Source organism: Taudactylus pleione, unplaced genomic scaffold, assembly GCF_031769625.1.
Source record: "Taudactylus pleione unplaced genomic scaffold, aTauple2 ptg002262l, whole genome shotgun sequence".
In the NCBI taxonomy this organism is placed as follows: domain Eukaryota; kingdom Metazoa; phylum Chordata; class Amphibia; order Anura; family Myobatrachidae; genus Taudactylus; species Taudactylus pleione.
Window position 1 is genome coordinate 353,229 of NW_028286653.1, and position 20,410 is coordinate 373,638.

At 49.3% G+C, this 20,410-nt stretch overlaps 1 protein-coding gene across 1 annotated transcript in view; it reads left to right on the forward strand.

Moving 5' to 3' along the window:
- The window catches only part of LOC148431437 (protein zyg-11 homolog), a gene marked incomplete at its 3' end in the record, with an annotated part of 111,032 nt that extends 98,204 nt beyond the window's left edge, over positions 1-12,828 (forward strand). Inside the window, exon 10 of the mRNA XM_088466009.1 lies at positions 12,781-12,828. Coding sequence (XP_088322135.1) covers positions 12,781-12,828 — 48 coding nt within the window. The remainder of the gene's footprint in view (positions 1-12,780) is intronic.
- Between the last annotated feature and the right edge of the window lie 7,582 nt (positions 12,829-20,410).

The window sequence follows — 20,410 nt, forward strand, 5'->3', positions numbered from 1 at the left end:
GTTTTAGTTGGTGCCCGGCCGGAGTCGGGTCACCCTGTCGCAGTGGGGCTGCAGGAGCAGCCCCATAGCTTTATTTTAAAAGAGAAATTTTTTATTTTTTTCTACTTTTTTTACACTTTTAGAGCGGCAGCATCAGACTGTCCTTTAGGACGTCCACGCTGCCGCTCCTTCTCCCCGCTGGCGCCGCGACGCCAGTACAGCTCTGGGGATCGCGGCGGGACCCCAGAGCCTGTACTAGCCGGGCTCTGGGGACTCCCTTGACTGCTGCCGGAAGCGACGGGGATCAGGTAAGCCGCGGGTCACCGCGTGCGGCGGCCCGCGGATACTTTACATGCAGTCAGAAGCCTCCGGTCTCTGGGGACAGACCGGAGGCGCTAGCGGCGGCGGCGGGCTCCCCCTCAATTGAGGAATACCCCGCGTGTCCGCTAGACCACCAGGGTATCAGGCTGGTAGCGGGACTGGCAACCCGGGGGTTAATTGCTAGTCAGGGGAGGCAGCCTTCCCTGTCTAGCGGCTCCTCCCCTCAGCTCAGCGCGCCTTTCAACTAGCAGTCTGGCGTCGCTGAGCTGCTCTTATCTCTCGGCCACTCCTCCTCTGAGGTCTCCGGCGGCCATCTTTACTGGCACATCGCAGACTCCCAGGCGGTATCAAGTGGACCGGTCCCCCTGTGTACCTCTCCCCTGCTAAAGGACAGTGTACACAGCGCTATAGCCCTCCCAGACACTGAATCTGGGCGGTTGATTGTAGCGGAAGGTGCAGTGAGTATAACTGTTCTGCATTGTATGTGACTATTGCTAGTGCTGCCTGTCTGTGACTTATTCTCCTTACTGTCAGCTTATAACTATCCCTTTCCTTCTCCTACGGCCCGGCAGGTGTGTGGGGGAAGGGCGTTTTTCTGAGACCCTCACTTATATAAAACACGTATTTGTGGGGTCAGTCACATACTGTTGTGTGCTACACAGTACCATATCTGGGCTGTTGTGTCGCATCTGGTGAGTGCGCGGGTGTTAAAACCGTAATTCCTCTGGTGATACGTATTTCTTGTGATTTACGGTATCATGTCTGATGAGGAGACTGAGCGCTCTGTGGCTCCTGTGTTATTTTCCTGCAGACGCTGTGCTGCTGGAGTTGATGGGGAGGACTTATCTCAGGATGGTCTGTGCGGGCGGTGCCAGCTGGTACCGGGCCCCTCCAACCCCCCTGTATCACAGGACCCTCCTTGGGCGATGTTTTCACAGGTGCTGGCGTCTATTGCGGACCGGTTATCGGTCCCATCAGCGGTCCCTTCTAGGGCGTTGCCGCAGCCCACCATCCCCCATTCCCCGGGGGTTCCACCAATGTTGCGGTCTCCCCCCGGGGCCCAGACTGTGGGTCCTTACTCGGGACTGCCTGTGTATGTGCAGTCTTCCCCAGGGATGCGTCAGTCTGTAGTGCCTTTGCAGAGTTTTGCTCCGACGGCTCCTCCGCCTTGGGTGGATGTTCTATCCAGCTCCGTACAGAGTCTGGCGGCTGCATCCTCGGCGTTTCAGTCCATGTTGCAAGGTGATGTGCCACCAAGGGTGTCTAAACGTTCACTAGCTGCGCAGTTGTCGGACTCGGAAGTGTCCTCAGATGATGGAGAAATCCATGAGGACTCTGACTCTGATGTCATGGGGCAGGAGGTGGAAGCTAAGTCCTCCATTAATGTTCCAGCCTTAGTTAGGGCGGTGCGGGCTATCCTACATGTTGAGGATGATGCGCCGGCTCCTAGGTCGAAGTTTCCTAATTTTAAAAAGGCCAAGGTGACTTCAACTGTGTTCCCCCTGTCTGATCAATTATCGGATCATATGGCGGCGGCCTGGCAATTACCTAGTAAGAGGTTCCATCCACAGAAGAGGTTGGCGGCGAACTATCCTTTTCCTGAAGCTCATTGCAGGAAATGGGAAACTCCGCCGGCGGTGGATTCCCACGTTACCCGCTTGATCAAAAGCGCAACGCTGCCATTGCCGTCTATCTCCTCTTTGAAGGATCCCACGGACAGGAAGGTGGAGACTTGTTTAAAGTCCATTTATTCTCTTTCCGGGGCGGTGGCTCGCCCGTCCATGGCTATCTCCTGGGTGGCTAAAGCCATTGAGGCATGGGCCAATGCCTTGGAGGATACCTTTCCTGATGAGGCTCCGGATATCCAGAGAGCGTTAGTGGGACAGATGCGGGATGCAGCTTCCTATATTGGGGAAGCGTCTTTGGATGCCAGCCTGCTCACTTCTAGGGTGTCGGCTGCAGCGGTGTCTGCTCGGCGCTCCCTGTGGCTGAGGTCCTGGAGGGCTGATGCAGATTCAAAAAAGGGTCTGGAGGCCTTGCCTTTTAATGGTGATTTACTATTTGGTCCGGATTTGGACAAAATAGTGGATACTTTGGCTAAGTCCAAGTCGGCTTTTCTCCCTTCGGCCTCTGCGCCGGCTAAAGTGAGGAGCTCTGCCTTTCGGTCCTTTCGGGTTCAGGGTAAGTCCAAGGGCCAGTCCTTCCCGAGACATTCGGCGACCAAGGCCGCACCCAAGCCCAAGAAGCAGGCATGGAGTGCTCGGCGCCCTTCTTCCAAGCAGGAGGATAAGCCTGCTGCCTGATGGGACGGGCCTCTCTCTGGGGGACCCCAGAGTGGGAGGCCGACTTCTCCAATTCGCCCAGTGTTGGCACAATACCACCACGGATGCCTGGGTTCGAGAAGTAGTCTCTCAGGGGTACGCCCTGTCTTTTCGGTTCAGGCCGCCCCACCAGTTTTTCTGTACGAGTCCTTCTCTGGACAAGACCAAAGCTGGTCAGATTCAGGTAGCTATAGAATCCTTGCTACAAGCAGGGGTCATTGTTCCCGTTCCGCAGTCTCAGCGCGGGACGGGGTACTATTCTACTCTGTTTCTGGTACAGAAACCCAATGGTTCTCATCGCCCTATCCTGAATTTGAAGTCTCTGAACAGATACCTCAGAGTTCCCAGGTTCAGGATGGAAACGTTACGTTCCATCATTCTGGCGATGGAACCCGGGGATTATATGGTCTCCCTCGATATCCAGGACGCCTATCTCCATGTGCCCATAGCATCGGCACATCAGTGGTATCTGAGGTTTGCTATCCTGAACCATCACTACCAATTTCGGGCGTTGCCTTTTGGCCTTTCCACGGCTCCGAGGGTGTTCACCAAGGTGATGGCGGTTATGGCTGCCCACCTTCGGGGTCAGGGTCTACGTCTGTTGCCGTACCTGGACGATCTTCTGCTGCTGGCGAGCTCCCCGGAGGTGCTTCTTCGACATCTCCACCTGACCATTGCTTGTCTTCAAGCACACGGGTGGTTGATAAACTGGAAGAAGTCCTCCCTGATTCCATCACAGCGGATGGTTCATTTGGGAGCCCTGCTGGATTCTCGTCAGCAACGGATTTTCCTGACTCCAGAGAAGGTCTCCTCCCTGCAGCTGCGGATACACAGTTGCCTGAGCAGTTGCCGCCTGTCGGTCCATTCAGCTATGAGAGTTCTGGGGTCCATGGTGTCGACATTCGACATGGTGGAATTTGCCCAGTTCCATTCCCGGCCCCTGCAGGGGCTGATTCTATCAGAATGGAACGGGTTACCTCACCGGATTCGCTCTCAGGTGCTGGTGTTGTCTCCGGACGTTCGGCTATCTTTGGCTTGCTGGCTTCAGACAGCTCATCTGGTCGAGGGGCGCCCATTTTGAATCCCGGACTGGGTCCTGCTCACGACGGATGCCAGTCTTCGGGGTTGGGGGGCAGTGACCGGCTCATTATCGCTTCAGGGTCGTTGGTCCGCGGAAGAAGCACTTCTCCCCATCAACATCCTGGAACTGCGGGCTGTGTACAGGGCCCTGCAGTCGTCCGGCCCCGCTCTTCACGGTGGCGTACATCAACCACCAAGGGGGAACTCGCAGTCGGGCAGCAATGTCGGAGGTGTCTCGCATTCTTGCTTGGGCGGAGTGTCACGTTCCAGCGATCTCGGCAGTCTTCATTCCCGGAGTCCTCAATTGGGAGGCGGACTTCCTCAGCCGTCACGACGTGCATCCCGGGGAATGGTCGCTTCACCCAGAGGTGTTTCAGCTACTCGTGGACAGGTGGGGGCTGCCGGAGCTGGACTTGATGGCCTCCCGTCACAATCACAAGTTGCCCGTTTACGGGTCAAGGACAAGAGACGCAGGCGCCTGTCTGGTAGACGCTCTGTCGGTGAAATGGACGTTTCACCTGGCGTATCTGTTTCCTCCGATATCCTTACTTCCTCGGGTTCTGCGGAAATTCAAGCAGGACGGCGGCACGCTCGTGCTGGTGGCTCCGGCGTGGCCCAGACGTCCTTGGTACTCCGATCTGAGGTGCCTCTCCATCGACGCTCCGTACCTTCTTCCTCAGCGTCGGGACCTGTTGTCTCAAGGGCCCTGCCTTTACCCGGATCTGGGTCGGCTGTCTTTGACGGCGTGGCTCTTGAGACAGCCGTCTTGAGGTCTAGGGGTTTCTCCAGTTCGGTGATTGGTACCATGCTTAGGGCACGCAAGCCTGCTTCCGCGCGGATTTACCACAGGGTGTGGCGCACTTATTTTCAGTGGTGTGAATCCAGAAACTATGATCCGCAGATGTTTCGGGTTTCCAGAATCTTGGAGTTTCTTCAATCGGGTTTGGACCTCGGCTTACGCCTGGCCTCTCTGAAGGTTCATGTGTCTGCTTTGTCCGTGTGGTTTCAGCGACGGATTGCTACACTGCCAGACGTTCACACCTTTTTCCAAGGTGTTCTCAGGATCCAGCCTCCCTTCGTGCCTCCGGTGGCTCCGTGGGACTTGGCGGTGGTGCTGCGGGTCTTGCAGGGTCCTCCTTTTGAGCCGCTTGAGTCGGTGGAGCTCAAGTTGCTGACGTTTAAGACCATTTTTCTCCCGGCAATTGCTTCTGCCAGGAGGGTTTCAGAATTGGGGGCGCTTTCCTGTCGCTCCCCTTTTCTGATTTTTCACCAGGACAGGGCGGTGCTCCGCACTCGTCCTGAGTTTTTGCCCAAAGTGGTCTCAAAGTTCCACATTAATCAGGAACTTGTTGTGCCAGCTTTTCAGTCACCTGATCTTTCCGCTGGTGAGGCTTCCTTAGATGTAGTCCGGGCACTTAGAATCTACGTGGACCGGACTGCTTCGGTTAGGAAGTCTGATTCTTTGTTTGTCCTCTTCGGTTTTCACAAGAGGGGTTGGCCTGCCAACAAGCAAACGTTAGCCCGTTGGCTTCGTTCAGTTATTTGTGAGGCTTATGCACAGGAGGGTTTACCTGTGCCAGCCTCTGTTAAGGCTCATTCCACTCGTTCTGTGGGTCCCTCTTGGGCTGCTAGACGTGGCGCCTCCGCTGTTCAGCTGTGTAAGGTGGCTACTTGGTCTTCAATTCAGACGTTTTTGAGGTTTTATGCGTTTGACACCTTCGCCTCTCAGGATGCATCCTTTGGGCGCCGGGTACTCCTTTCAGCACAGGAGCGTCCCCGCCCTTAGTTGAACTGCTTTGGGACATCCCCAAGGTCAACCCTGTGGACCCCCTATGGACCCTGAAGTAGAAAACAAGAGATATGGTAAGAACTTACCTTTGTTATCTCTGTTTCTACGAAGTCCATAGGGTCCACAGGGCGCCCGCCCTGACGCACCTGGCTTCAAATGGGCTGTGTGGCTGGTCACCGGTTTTCCGTCTCCCATTTCTGTGAGTATGGTTTCTTGTGTGTTCCAGTCTTCCTTCTCTCTGTTTAGTCTCCTCCTCCGGCCTTAGCTGCTTACCAACTGAGGTGCCTGTGGCCGGGGCGGGGTATAGAGGAGGACGGTCCCAAGTGCATCCTGGGAGCAGCAAAGCTTTAACTGCGTGGTGCCCGTGGATCCAGATCCAGCTATACCCCAAGGTCAACCCTGTGGACCCTATGGACTTCGTAGAAACAGAGATAACAAAGGTAAGTTCTTACCATATCTCTTGTTTTTCCTTCTCAAGGAAAGCCCAAAGGACAGTCTTTTCCTAGACAATCAGTGGCCAAATCGACCTCTAAGCCTAAGAAACAGGCCTGGAGTGCCAGATGCCCTACTTCCAAGTCGGAGGATAAACCCTCGGGACGGGCCTCCCTCTGGGGGATCCCAGAGTGGGAGGCCGACTTCTTCAATTCGCCCAGCGCTGATGTCTTACCACCAAGGATGCTTGAGTAAAAGAAGTGGTCTCTCAATGGTACGCCCTCTCATTCCGTTGAAGGCCTCCCCACCAGTTTTTCTGCACAAGCCCTCCGCTGGACAAGAACAAGGCCTTGCAGATCCAGGAGGCCATAAAGTCCTTGCTGAAAGCAGGGGTAATTGTACCAGTTCCACTGTCTGAGCACGGGACTGTTACTACTCTACTCTGTTTCTGGTTCAAAAGCCGAATGGGTCTCATCGGTCTATCCTCAACCTAAAATCTCTGAACAAGTTCCTAGAGTGCCCAGGTTCAGGATGGAAACTTTACGATCCATCTTACTGGCTATGCAACCTGGGGAGTCTTTCTGGATTGTCATCAGCAGAGAATTTTTCTAACTCCAGAAAAGATCTCCTCTCTGCAACTGCGAGTGCGCAGTTGTCTGCGCAGTCGCCGGGTGTCTGTACACTCGGTAATGCAGGTTCTAGGATCCATGGTGCCCACATTCGACATGGTGGAATATGCCCAGTTCCATTCAAGGCCCCTACAGCGGCTGATACTATCCAAGTGGAACGGGTTACCTCACCAGATCAGGACTCAGATGCTGGTGCTTTCTCCGGAGGTGCAATTGTCTTAGTCTTGGTGGCTACAGACAACGTATCTCACCAAGGGTCGCCCCTTTTGGATCACGGGCTGGGTACTTCTGACAACGGACGCCAGTCTCCGGGGTTGGGGCATGGTGACCGGCCCGCACTCTTTTCAGCGCCATTGGACAGCAGACGAAGCAATCCTTCCAATAAGCATATTGGAACTTTGGGCTGTGTACAGGGCCCTCATGATGACAAGCCACGTTCTTCACGGAAAAGCCATGCAGGTTCAGTCCGACAACACCACCACGGTGGCTTACATCAACCATCAAGGGGGCACTCAAAGTTGGGCAGCAATGACAGAAGTGTCCCGCATCCTGACTTGGGCAGAGTGTCATCTCCCAGCCATCTCGGCAGTGTTCATTCCGGGAGTCCTCAATTGGGAAGCGGATTTCCTCAGCCGTCACGAAGTGCATCCAGGGGAATGGTCTCTTCACCAAGAGGTGTTTGAACTCCTAGTGGACAAATGGGGCCTCACAGAGGTGGACCTCATGGCCTCCCATCACAATCACAAGTTGCCAGTGTACGGGTCCAGAACAAGGCTCTGTCAGTGAAGTGGACTTTCCAGTTTGCGTACCTATTCCCTCCAGTATCCCTGCTTCCTTGGGTTCTTCGGAAGTTCAAACAGGACGGAGGCACGGTCCTGCTGGTGGCTCCAGCTTGGCCCAGACTTCACTGGTACTCAGATCTGCGGAGTCTCTCCATCGACACTCCGTTCCTGCTACCTCAGTGTCCTGACTTGTTGTCTCGCGGTCCTTGCCTTTACGCAGACCTGGATCGTCTGTCTTTGACGGCGTGGCTCTTGAGACATCCATCCTAAGGTCCAGGGGATTCTCTCGCTCAGTCATCAACACGATGCTTTGAGCGCATAAACCTTCCTCAGCTAGGATCTATCACAGAGTGTGGCATACTTATTTCTAGTGGTGTCGCATAAGGGATTACGACCCTCAAGTGATTCGTGTTTCCAGAATACTAGCATTCCTTCAAGCTGGTTTTTTATCTCGGCCTACAACTGGCCTCGTTGAAGGTGCATGTCTCTGCATTGTCAGTGTGGTTCCAGCGAAGGATAGCTCCGCTCCCGGATATCCACACCTTTTTCAGGGAGTTCTCCGGATTCAAGCTCCCTTTGTCCCCCCCCCCCAGTGGCTCCTTAGGATTTGGCAGTAGTTCTTCGAGCCCTCCAAGGTCCTACATTTGAACCTCTAGATTTGGTGGAAATTAAGTGGTTAACCGCTAAGACTCTTTTTCTTCTGGCAGTTGGGGGCGCTCTCCTGTCGTCCTCCCTTTCTGATATTTCACCAGGACAGGGCTGTGCTTCGCACTCGCCCGGAGTTTCTTCCTAAAGTGGTTTCTAATTTCCACATTAATTGGGAAATTATAGTACCGGCCTTTCAGTCATCTGACATCTCGGCAGGTGAGGCCTATTTGGATGTAGTCCGTGCTCTCAGAATTTATGTGGACCGTACCAGTTCCCTTTGGAAATCGGACTTCTTATTTGTGCTCTATGGATTTCACAAGAAGGGATGGCCAGCCAAAAAACAGATATTGGCTAGATGGCTTCGTATGACTATATCAGATGCTTACACACAGGTGGGCCTACCTGTTCCAGCTTCTGTTACCGCCCATTTTACTCGGTCTGTGGGCAGTCTTTCCTCGGCTGTTCAGCTTTGTAAGGCGGCCACGTGGTCTTCTATCCAGACCTTTCTAAGGTTCTATGCATTTGATACCTTTGCCTCTCAGTCCTTTTAAAAGGACTGCTTTGGGACATCCCCAAGGTCTCCCTATGGAGCCTATGGACCCTGAAGAAGAAAAGAAGTTGTGGTAAGAAATTAACTTGGTTAACTGTGTCTTCGAAGTCCATAGGGTCCACAGGGTACCCACCCTGATGCACCTGGCTTCATATGGGCTCTCGTACTTCTTCACCAGTTTTCCGTCTCCTCTCTGTGATTATGATTCTCGAGTGTTCCAGGCTTCCTTCTCTCTTTTTCCTCCTCCGGCCTTTGGCTATTTATGAACTGAGGTGCCTCTGGCTCTGGGGTGGGGTATAGAGGGAGGATGGTTTCACAGCATCCTGGGAGCAAAGATTTTAACTGCGTGGTGCCCGGGATCCAGATCCAGCTATACCCCAAGGTCTCACTGTGGACCCTATGGGCTTCGAAGAAAGAGCGTTACCAAAGGTAAGTTCTCACCATAACTCTCATTATATTAGCTGTCTGTGTATTAGCTGCTTTTCATATCTGCCTGCTAATTTGCCTTCAGTAGGTCACGCCTGCTGGTTTTGATTACTATGGACAGCAAAGACAGACGTGTAGGGGTTAGCGTTACAGCGCACCTCCCACTGTTGTCGCTGTGGCAGTCCATTAGCGCAACACACGCCCCGTCCTGGTCGGAGCTCAGCGTTTTTTAGGGATCCGCTAGCTAAAACTTGGGGGGTTGTCTCCTGTCTGTTTTAATAGGTCCTGAAGACGTTTTTCGGCCTTGACGAGCCTTGACATGGGTGGCGTGTGCTATGGTCGATTCCGCTGACGAAGTCTTAGCGAGGCTTTGTGATGATTTGCCCTGGGATTCACTGCCGGATTGACAGGATGGTTTTACGGTGGACTCTGTGTGGGAGGCCATGCAAAACGGGGCACAGGTAGATTACGGATTTCAGCTACGGCGGTTTGGTCTCGAAGGGCCCTTGGGCTCTGCACTTCATATTGCGCATTCATAACCATATGTTTCCTTACCTTGTTTTCTGTTTGGTGAGGATGTTCTTTTAGCCAGCACTGGATCATGAATACCCACAGGTTGGGAAAGCACTTGTCTTCCTGTGGCGGTCCCTACTGGCGGGGTCCGCATTTCCAAGTTTACGTCCCTTTTTTCGGGGTGGTGCGTCCTTGAAAGGTCAGTCTGCCACAAGCTGATTCTACCCCGGCAGAAGTTCGGTTTCCAGAAGCAGTTTTTCCAGCACCCCTCGCTGTTCTGGGGACAGGGCTCCAAGGATGCCTTGTGCCTAAAGGGTATATCTCATACACCGTTCACGTGCAAACGCTAGGGCGTTTCCTCCTGTTCAGAGTCCATTGAGTGATTTCTTCAGTCACTTGGGTGCTAGATATCACTTGCTATGGTTATATCTTTGACCTCCGCTGCCAAGTAATTTTTTGTTTTGCGACGTTGCTCTTCCCAGGAAGCGATGAACACGCTGGCATTGGACCGTGCTATCATTCCACTCCTCGGTTCGAGTGAATTCTCTACGATCAGAGCTCCAGAGCACAGAGGCCAACAACTGCTCACTAGGCGTCTGACACACGTATCTTCATGTTCCGGTTTGGGCAGGTCATCTTTCTTCCTCAATCAACAATTTGAATCAGCCCCCTGTCTGGGTCAGGCCCCATTGTGCGGTGAGCCCTGGCTCCCTATGTTTGCAGGTAGGTTATGCAGCGCAGGGCACACATACATGGTCTGACAACTGCCCTCTTCGTATGTTCTGCTTGTGCAGGATACTTCGGCTTCACAGTTACGTACCTGAAGGTCTCTTGTTTGAATCATTGCTGTTCCACAAACTTTCGCAAGGTCTCCCCTGCTTCCTTGCCTGCATCTTCAGTTTTGGGGGTGGCTTTCGACATATAACACCAGCGGGGTTTTCTCTAGTGGCGGACAGTGCACAGACCCTACTGACCTTAGTCTCAACGGCTCTGTTGCTGCCTCGTCCTTCGATCTTGCAGGGCATTACGTTGGTGGGCATGATGGTCTCCATTCATTGGACCGTCTCCACTCACAGGAGTTCCAGTGGGTAATTCTCCAAACTTGGAAGGGTTGCTAGGCATCCCTTTCATCTTGTTCAGTCTGACTGCACTCGTCACTCTCCATTGGTGGATGGTTTCTGTTCTTCTCCAGGTCAGATCTTTGGTTGATTGGCTCATTGTGACCACGGTCGCAAGTCTCCTAGACTTTCGACTCCAGGGATTTTTTGGTAGCCGCAATGTCTCGGCTGATTGATGGGCTCAAGCTCCGAGCCATCTTTCTGGCTCTCTTGAGGGCCATCTTCGCTGGATGGCTGGTTTGCAGTCATTTGAATAACTGCTAGCCGGTGGCATAAGTATGTCGTCAGGGAGGCCCAAGAGCTTTGCAGTGCTGGTGGAGACAGCCCAAATTCTTTCCTGGTGGGGGGGAGACCTTTGTTCTGACTCTCTCGACAGTGGTTATACCGGTAGTGAGACATGGGACAGTGGACTTCCTCAGCAGAACCACGTTTCTTCCAGGGCAGTGGTCTCACCTTCCAGTGGTTTTCCTACCATTTGTTCGGACGTGAAGCTTTCTGCGTGGGAAACTCAGGGTCTCTCGACATGTTTCGAGGCTTTACGATTTTGGATGTGATCAGGATATCCACTGGCTTCTGCAGTGGATGCCTTGACTGTTCCGTGGAATTTTTCGCCTGGACCATCTGTTTCTGCTGACCTCACTATTCCCTTTGGTCTCCAGGTGCATCGGGGCTGCCTGAGCGAGTGTAATCCTACTGGCTCCAGACTGGCTACGCTGGTCATGGTACAGGGATGTTCTCCCAAGGTTGGTAGGTCCGGGGTGGCATCTGCCACTTCATCTGGGCCTGCTTCAACAAGGCCAGTTTCTGCAAGGGCACTTTCCTATGTTGGTTTTCACAACCGAACTTGGGTGGTAGTGAGAAAGAGGCAGGTTCTCTCTCTCTGGTCCATACTATCCTGCGAGCCCAGACACCGTTTCCATCTCACGATTACCTCTGAGTTTGGAAACTACCTCTTGTGGTATAACCATTACAGGTTTTCACTTTTCCCGTTTCTTGGCCTTCCTTCTGAGGGGTTTGGAAGCTGGTTGACTACTTCATTTTATGACTAGTCATGCTTCGGCCCTGTCACTTTTCTTTCTGGCAGCGTTTGGCCTTTCTTACGAGGGACCAAACCATTTTTACAAAGTGGTGTGCATATTCAGCCGCTGGGGCGTCTGCAGGTGTTACCGTGGACTTTCAATCTAGTCCTATCGGCTCGCATACAGGCTCCATTGGAGGAGTTGCGTTCAGCGGATCTTCAGTTAGTTGCTTGGAAGCTAGTCTTCCTTAGGGCTATTTCCTTCCCGCGGCATAGTTCAGTGTTTAAAGTTGGCAAGCCGCCTTTTCTTGTTTTCAGTGACGAGTGTGCGGTTGCTCCGTACAGGTTTTACGTTCCAGCCAACATGTGTTTCAGCCTTGTACATACACCAGGATATTGTCTTTCTGGTTCTTTCTCCTTCGGCATACTCCCAGGATTGGGATGATCTGGCTCTCCTAGTTGTGCTGAGCACTGCAGATTTCCTTCGGCATGTCTTCTTTGGTAGCCGCACTGTTCTCTGCGGGTTCTTTACGATGCACATAAACAGGATTGGCCGGCTACTCAGGAGACCCTTGTGCGTTGGATCCCCTCCGTCAGCACTCAAGCCTTTTCTGGTACGGGGCACCAATGACCACACCGGCTGTCAGCGCCTTCCGCTAGGGTGGCAGCGATCGTATGGACAGTACGACATGGGACTTCAGCAGCACGGGTCCGTCGTGTGGCTATCTGGTCTTTTAAAGAAGTACTGGAATTGTGGAATTGTGGGGGGGGAGCTTAGGATTACAGTTTCATTAAGTGCCAGCTCCAGCCCCAACCTGCAGTCCCATTGTCCAGTGTTACCCAGCCTACTTAAGAGAGAGGACTCAACGGTAATTTTGCCAAAAATCCTATTTTCAATTATTATATTGACTTTTAGCATTGGATTATTATTATTATTGAAATATTCTATTATCACGCTTTTAATTTGTCATTTTTTTAAATGATTTAACAGCTTCAAATACTTAATTTCTTAAAATCTCACATTTGCCAAATGACATGGCTACATTACCACAATTTGTATCTTTTTCGTCCCCATAACCAATCTTAAATAAAACTGCTAATATGCTGAATAATAAAGGATAGAAACATGTCTGACACTTCAATTTATTGTATTATTCTTTCTCTTTTCCCAAAGACTTTTCCATCCGAGTCATCCATCCAGCAGAAAGTTCTGGGGCTGTTGGTAAGAAAGTAGTTGCTGCCGTCATATGGGAGAGTGCGCTGAGTAATGTGATATGTGACACCTGTATATCTGTGTGCTCCTGAGTCTGTATATAGGAGACTGTGCTGAGTAATGTGATATGTGACACCTGTATATCTGTGTGCTCCTGAGTCTGTATATAGGAGACTGCGCTGAGTAATGTGATATGTGACTCCTGTATATCTGTGTGCTCCTGAGTCTGTATATAGGAGACTGCGCTGAGTAATGTGATATGTGACTCCTGTATATCTGTGTGCTCCTGAGTCTGTATATAGGAGACTGTGCTGAGTAATGTGATATATGACACCTGTATATCTGTGTGCTCCTGAGTCTGTATATAGGAGACTGCGCTGAGTAATGTGATATGTGACTCCTGTATATCTGTGTGCTCCTGAGTCTGTATATAGGAGACTGCGCTGAGTAATGTGATATGTGACACCTGTATATCTGTGTGCTCCTGAGTCTGTATATAGGAGACTGCGCTGAGTAATGTGACACCTGTATATCTGTGTGCTCCTGAGTCTGTATATGGGAGACTGCTCTGAGTAATGTGATATGTGACACCTGTATATCTGTGTGCTCCTGAGTCTGTATATAGGAGACTGCGCTGAGTAATGTGATATGTGACACCTGTATATCTGTGTGCTCCTGAGTCTGTATATAGGAGACTGTGCTGAGTAATGTGATATATGACACCTGTATATCTGTGTGCTCCTGAGTCTGTATATAGGAGACTATGCTGAGTAATGTGATATGTGACACCTGTATATCTGTGTGCTCCTGAGTCTGTATATGGGAGACTGCTCTGAGTAATATGATATTTGACACCTGTATATCTGTGTGCTCCTGAGTCTGTATATAGGAGACTGCGCTGAGTAATGTGATATGTGACACCTGTATATCTGTGTGCTCCTGAGTCTGTATATGGGAGACTGCGCTGAGTAATGTGATATGTGACACCTGTATATCTGTGTGCTCCTGAGTCTGTATATGGGAGACTGCGCTGAGTAATGTGATATGTGACACCTGTATATCTGTGTGCTCCTGAGTCTGTATATAGGAGACTGAGCTGAGTAATGTGATATGTGACACCTGTATATCTGTGTGCTCCTGAGTCTGTATATAGGAGACTGCACTGAGTAATGTGATATGTGACACCTGTATATCTGTGTGCTCCTGAGTCTGTATATGGAGACTGCGCTGAGTAATGTGATATGTGACACCTGTATATCTGTGTGCTCCTGAGTCTGTATATGGGAGACTGCGCTGAGTAATGTGATATGTGACACCTGTATATCTGTGTGCTCCTGAGTCTGTATATAGGAGACTGCGCTGAGTAATGTGATATGTGACACCTGTATATCTGTGTGCTCCTGAGTCTGTATATAGGAGACTGCGCTGAGTAATGTGATATGTGACACCTGTATATCTGTGTGCTCCTGAGTCTGTATATGGGAGACTGTGCTGAGTAATGTGATATGTGACACCTGTATATCTGTGTGCTCCTGAGTCTGTATATGGAGACTGCGCTGAGTAATGTGATATGTGACACCTGTATATCTGTGTGCTCCTGAGTCTGTATATGGGAGACTGCTCTGAGTAATATGATATGTGACACCTGTATATCTGTGTGCTCCTGAGTCTGTATATAGGAGACTGCGCTGAGTAATGTGATATGTGACACCTGTATATCTGTGTGCTCCTGAGTCTGTATATGGGAGACTGCGCTGAGTAATGTGATATGTGACACCTGTATATCTGTGTGCTCCTGAGTCTGTATATGGGAGACTGCGCTGAGTAATGTGATATGTGACACCTGTATATCTGTGTGCTCCTGAGTCTGTATATAGGAGACTGCGCTGAGTAATGTGATATGTGACACCTGTATATCTGTGTGCTCCTGAGTCTGTATATGGGAGACTGTGCTGAGTAATGTGATATGTGACACCTGTATATCTGTGTGCTCCTGAGTCTGTATATGGAGACTGCGCTGAGTAATGTGATATGTGACACCTGTATATCTGTGTGCTCCTGAGTCTGTATATGGAGACTGTGCTGAGTAATGTGATATGTGACACCTGTATATCTGTGTGCTCCTGAGTCTGTATATGGGAGACTGCGCTGAGTAATGTGATATGTGACACCTGTATATCTGTGTGCTCCTGAGTCTGTATATGGGAGACTGCGCTGAGTAATGTGATATGTGACACCTGTATATCTGTGTGCTCCTGAGTCTGTATATAGGAGACTGCGCTGAGTAATGTGATATGTGACACCTGTATATCTGTGTGCTCCTGAGTCTGTATATGGGAGACTACGCTGAGTAATGTGATATGTGACACCTGTATATCTGTGTGCTCCTGAGTCTGTATATGGGAGACTGTGCTGAGTAATGTGATATGTGACACCTGTATATCTGTGTGCTCCTGAGTCTGTATATGGGAGACTACGCTGAGTAATGTGATATGTGACACCTGTATATCTGTGTGCTCCTGAGTCTGTATATAGGAGACTGCGCTGAGTAATGTGATATGTGACACCTGTATATCTGTGTGCTCCTGAGTCTGTATATAGGAGACTGAGCTGAGTAATGTGATATGTGACACCTGTATATCTGTGTGCTCCTGAGTTTGTATATAGGAGACTGCGCTGAGTAATGTGATATGTGACACCTGTATATCTGTGTGCTCCTGAGTCTGTATATGGGAGACTGCGCTGAGTAATGTGATATGTGACACCTGTATATCTGTGTGCTCCTGAGTCTGTATATGGGAGACTACGCTGAGTAATGTGATATGTGACACCTGTATATCTGTGTGCTCCTGAGTCTGTATATGGGAGACTACGCTGAGTAATGTGATATGTGACACCTGTATATCTGTGTGCTCCTGAGTCTGTATATAGGAGACTGCGCTGAGTAATGTGATATGTGACACCTGTATATCTGTGTGCTCCTGAGTCTGTATATGGAGACTGCGCTGAGTAATGTGACACCTGTATATCTGTGTGCTCCTGAGTCTGTATATGGAGACTGCGCTGAGTAATGTGATATGTGACACCTGTATATCTGTGTGCTCCTGAGTCTGTATATGGGAGACTGCGCTGAGTAATGTGATATGTGACACCTGTATATCTGTGTGCTCCTGAGTCTGTATATAGGAGACTGCGCTGAGTAATGTGACACCTGTATATCTGTGTGCTCCTGAGTCTGTATATGGGAGACTGCGCTGAGTAATGTGATATGTGACACCTGTATATCTGTGTGCTCCTGAGTCTGTATATAGGAGACTGCGCTGAGTAATGTGATATGTGACACCTGTATATCTGTGTGCTCCTGAGTCTGTATATGGGAGACTGTGCTGAGTAATGTGATATGTGACACCTGTATATCTGTGTGCTCCTGAGTCTGTATATGGAGACTGCGCTGAGTAATGTGATATGTGACACCTGTATATCTGTGTGCTCCTGAGTCTGTATATAGGAGACTGCGCTGAGTAATGTGACACCTGTATATCTGTGTGCTCCTGAGTCTGTATATGGAGACTGCGCTGAGTAATGTGATATATGACACCTGTATATCTGTGTGCTCCTGAGTCTGTATATGGGAGACTGTGCTGAGTAATGTGATATGTGACACCTGTATATCTGTGTGCTCCTGAGTCTGTATATAGGAGACTGCGCTGAGTAATGTGACACCTGTATATCTGTGTGCTCCTGAGTCTGTATATGGGAGACTGCGCTGAGTAATGTGATATGTGACACCTGTATATCTGTGTGCTCCTGAGTCTGTATATGGGAGACTGCGCTGAGTAATGTGATATGTGACACCTGTATATCTGTGTGCTCCTGAGTCTGTATATAGGAGACTGTGCTGAGTAATGTGATATGTGACACCTGTATATCTGTGTGCTCCTGAGTCTGTATATGGGATACTGCGCTGAGTAATGTGATATGTGACACCTGTATATCTGTGTGCTCCTGAGTCTGTATATAGGAGACTGCGCTGAGTAATGTGATATGTGACACCTGTATATCTGTATGCTCCTGAGTCTGTATATGGGAGACTGCGCTGAGTAATGTGATATGTGACACCTGTATATCTGTGTGCTCCTGAGTCTGTATATAGGAGACTGTGCTGAGTAATGTGATACCTGTATATCTGTGTACTCCTGAGTCTGTATATAGGAGACTGTGCTGAGTAATGTGATACCTGTATATCTGTGTACTCCTGAGTCTGTATATAGGAGACTGCGCTGAGTAATGTGATACCTGTATATCTGTGTACTCCTGAGTCTGTATATAGGAGACTGTGCTGAGTAATGTGATATGTGACACCTGTATATCTGTGTGCTCCTGAGTCTGTATATAGGAGACTGCGCTGAGTAATGTGACACCTGTATATCTGTGTGCTCCTGAGTCTGTATATGGGAGACTGCGCTGAGTAATGTGATATGTGACACCTGTATATCTGTGTGCTCCTGAGTCTGTATATGGGAGACTGCGCTGAGTAATGTGATATGTGACACCTGTATATCTGTGTGCTCCTGAGTCTGTATATAGGAGACTGTGCTGAGTAATGTGATATGTGACACCTGTATATCTGTGTGCTCCTGAGTCTGTATATAGGAGACTGCGCTGAGTAATGTGATATGTGACACCTGTATATCTGTGTGCTCCTGAGTCTGTATATAGGAGACTGTGCTGAGTAATGTGATATGTGACAACTGTATATCTGTATGCTCCTGAGTCTGTATATGGGAGACTGCGCTGAGTAATGTGATATGTGACACCTGTATATCTGTGTGCTCCTGAGTCTGTATATAGGAGACTGCGCTGAGTAATGTGATATGTGACACCTGTATATCTGTGTGCTCCTGAGTCTGTATATAGGAGACTGTGCTGAGTAATGTGATATGTGACACCTGTATATCTGTGTGCTCCTGAGTCTGTATATAGGAGACTGCGCTGAGCAATGTGATATGTGACACCTGTATATCTGTGTGCTCCTGAGTCTGTATATAGGAGACTGTGCTGAGTAATGTGATATGTGACACCTGTATATCTGTGTGCTCCTGAGTCTGTATATAGGAGACTGCGCTGAGTAATGTGACACCTGTATATCTGTGTGCTCCTGAGTCTGTATATGGAGTCTGTGCTGAGTAATGTGATATGTGACACCTGTATATCTGTGTGCTCCTGAGTCTGTATATGGGAGACTGTGCTGAGTAATGTGATATGTGACACCTGTATATCTGTGTGCTCCTGAGTCTGTATATGGGAGACTGCGCTGAGTAATGTGATATGTGACACCTGTATATCTGTGTGCTCCTGAGTCTGTATATGAGAGACTGCGCTGAGTAATGTGATATGTGACACCTGTATATCTGTGTGCTCCTGAGTCTGTATATAGGAGACTATGCTGAGTAATGTGATATGTGACACCTGTATATCTGTGTGCTCCTGAGTCTGTATATAGGAGACTGTGCTGAGTAATGTGATATGTGACACCTGTATTTCTGTGTGCTCCTGAGTCTGTATATAGGAGACTGCGCTGAGTAATGTGATATGTGACACCTGTATATCTGTGTGCTCCTGAGTCTGTATATAGGAGACTGCGCTGAGTAATATGATAAGTGACACCTGTATATCTGTGTGCTCCTGAGTCTGTATATAGGAGACTGCGCTGAGTAATGTGATATGTGATACCTGTATATCTGTGTGCTCCTGAATCTGTATATGGGAGACTGTGCTGAGTAATGTGATATGTGACACCTGTATATCTGTGTGCTCCTGAGTCTGTATATGGGAGACTGTGCTGAGTAATGTGATATGTGACACCTGTATATCTGTGTGCTCCTGAGTCTGTATATAGGAGACTGTGCTGAGTAATGTGACACCTGTATATCTGTGTGCTCCTGAGTCTGTATATGGGAGACTGTGCTGAGTAATGTGATATGTGACACCTGTATATCTCTGTGCTCCTGAGTCTGTATATGGGAGACTGCGCTGAGTAATGTGATATGTGACACCTGTATATCTGTGTGCTCCTGAGTCTGTATATGAGAGACTGCGCTGAGTAATGTGATATGTGACACCTGTATATCTGTGTGCTCCTGAGTCTGTATATAGGAGACTATGCTGAGTAATGTGATATGTGACACCTGTATATCTGTGTGCTCCTGAGTCTGTATATAGGAGACTGTGCTGAGTAATGTGATATGTGACACCTGTATATCTGTGTGCTCCTGAGTCTGTATATGGGAGACTGCGCTGAGTAATGTGATATGTGACACCTGTATATCTGTGTGCTCCTGAGTCTGTATATGAGAGACTGCGCTGAGTAATGTGACACCTGTATATCTGTGTGCTCCTGAGTCTGTATATGGAGTCTGTGCTGAGTAATGTGATATGTGACACCTGTATATCTGTGTGCTCCTGAGTCTGTATATGGAGACTGTGCTGAGTAATGTGATATGTGACACCTGTATATCTGTGTGCTCCTGAGTCTGTATATGGGAGACTGCGCTGAGTAATGTGATATGTGACACCTGTATATCTGTGTGCTCCTGAGTCTGTATATGAGAGACTGCGCTGAGTAATGTGATATGTGACACCTGTATATCTGTGTGCTCCTGAGTCTGTATATAGGAGACTGTGCTGAGTAATGTGATATGTGACACCTGTATATCTGTGTGCTCCTGAGTCTGTATATAGGGAGACTGCGCTGAGTAATGTGATATGTGACACCTGTATATCTGTGTGCTCCTGAGTCTGTATATAGGAGACTGTGCTGAGTAATGTGATATGTGACACCTGTATATCTGTGTGCTCCTGAGTCTGTATATAGGAGACTGCGCTGAGTAATGTGATATGTGACACCTGTATATCTGTGTGCTCCTGAGTCTGTATATAGGAGACTGTGCTGAGTAATGTGATATGTGACACCTGTATATCTGTGTGCTCCTGAGTCTGTATATAGGAGACTGCGCTGAGTAATATGATATGTGACACCTGTATAGCTGTGTGCTCCTGAGTCTGTATATGGGAGATTGTGCTGAGTAATGTGATATGTGACACCTGTATATCTGTGTGCTCCTGAGTCTGTATATAGGAGACTGTGCTGAGTAATGTGATATGTGACACCTGTATATCTGTGTGCTCCTGAGTCTGTATATAGGAGACTGCGCTGAGTAATGTGATATGTGACACCTGTATATCTGTGTGCTCCTGAGTCTGTATATAGGAGACTGCACTGAGTAATGTGATATGTGACACCTGTATATCTGTGTGCTCCTGAGTCTGTATATAGGAGACTGCGCTGAGTAATGTGATATGTGACACCTGTATATCTGTGTGCTCCTGAGTCTGTATATGGGAGACTGTGCTGAGTAATGTGATATGTGACACCTGTATATCTGTGTGCACCTGAGTCTGTATATAGGAGACTGCGCTGAGTAATGTGATATGTGACACCTGTATATCTGTGTGCACCTGAGTCTGTATATAGGAGACTGCGCTGAGTAATGTGATATGTGACACCTGTATATCTGTGTGCTCCTGAGTC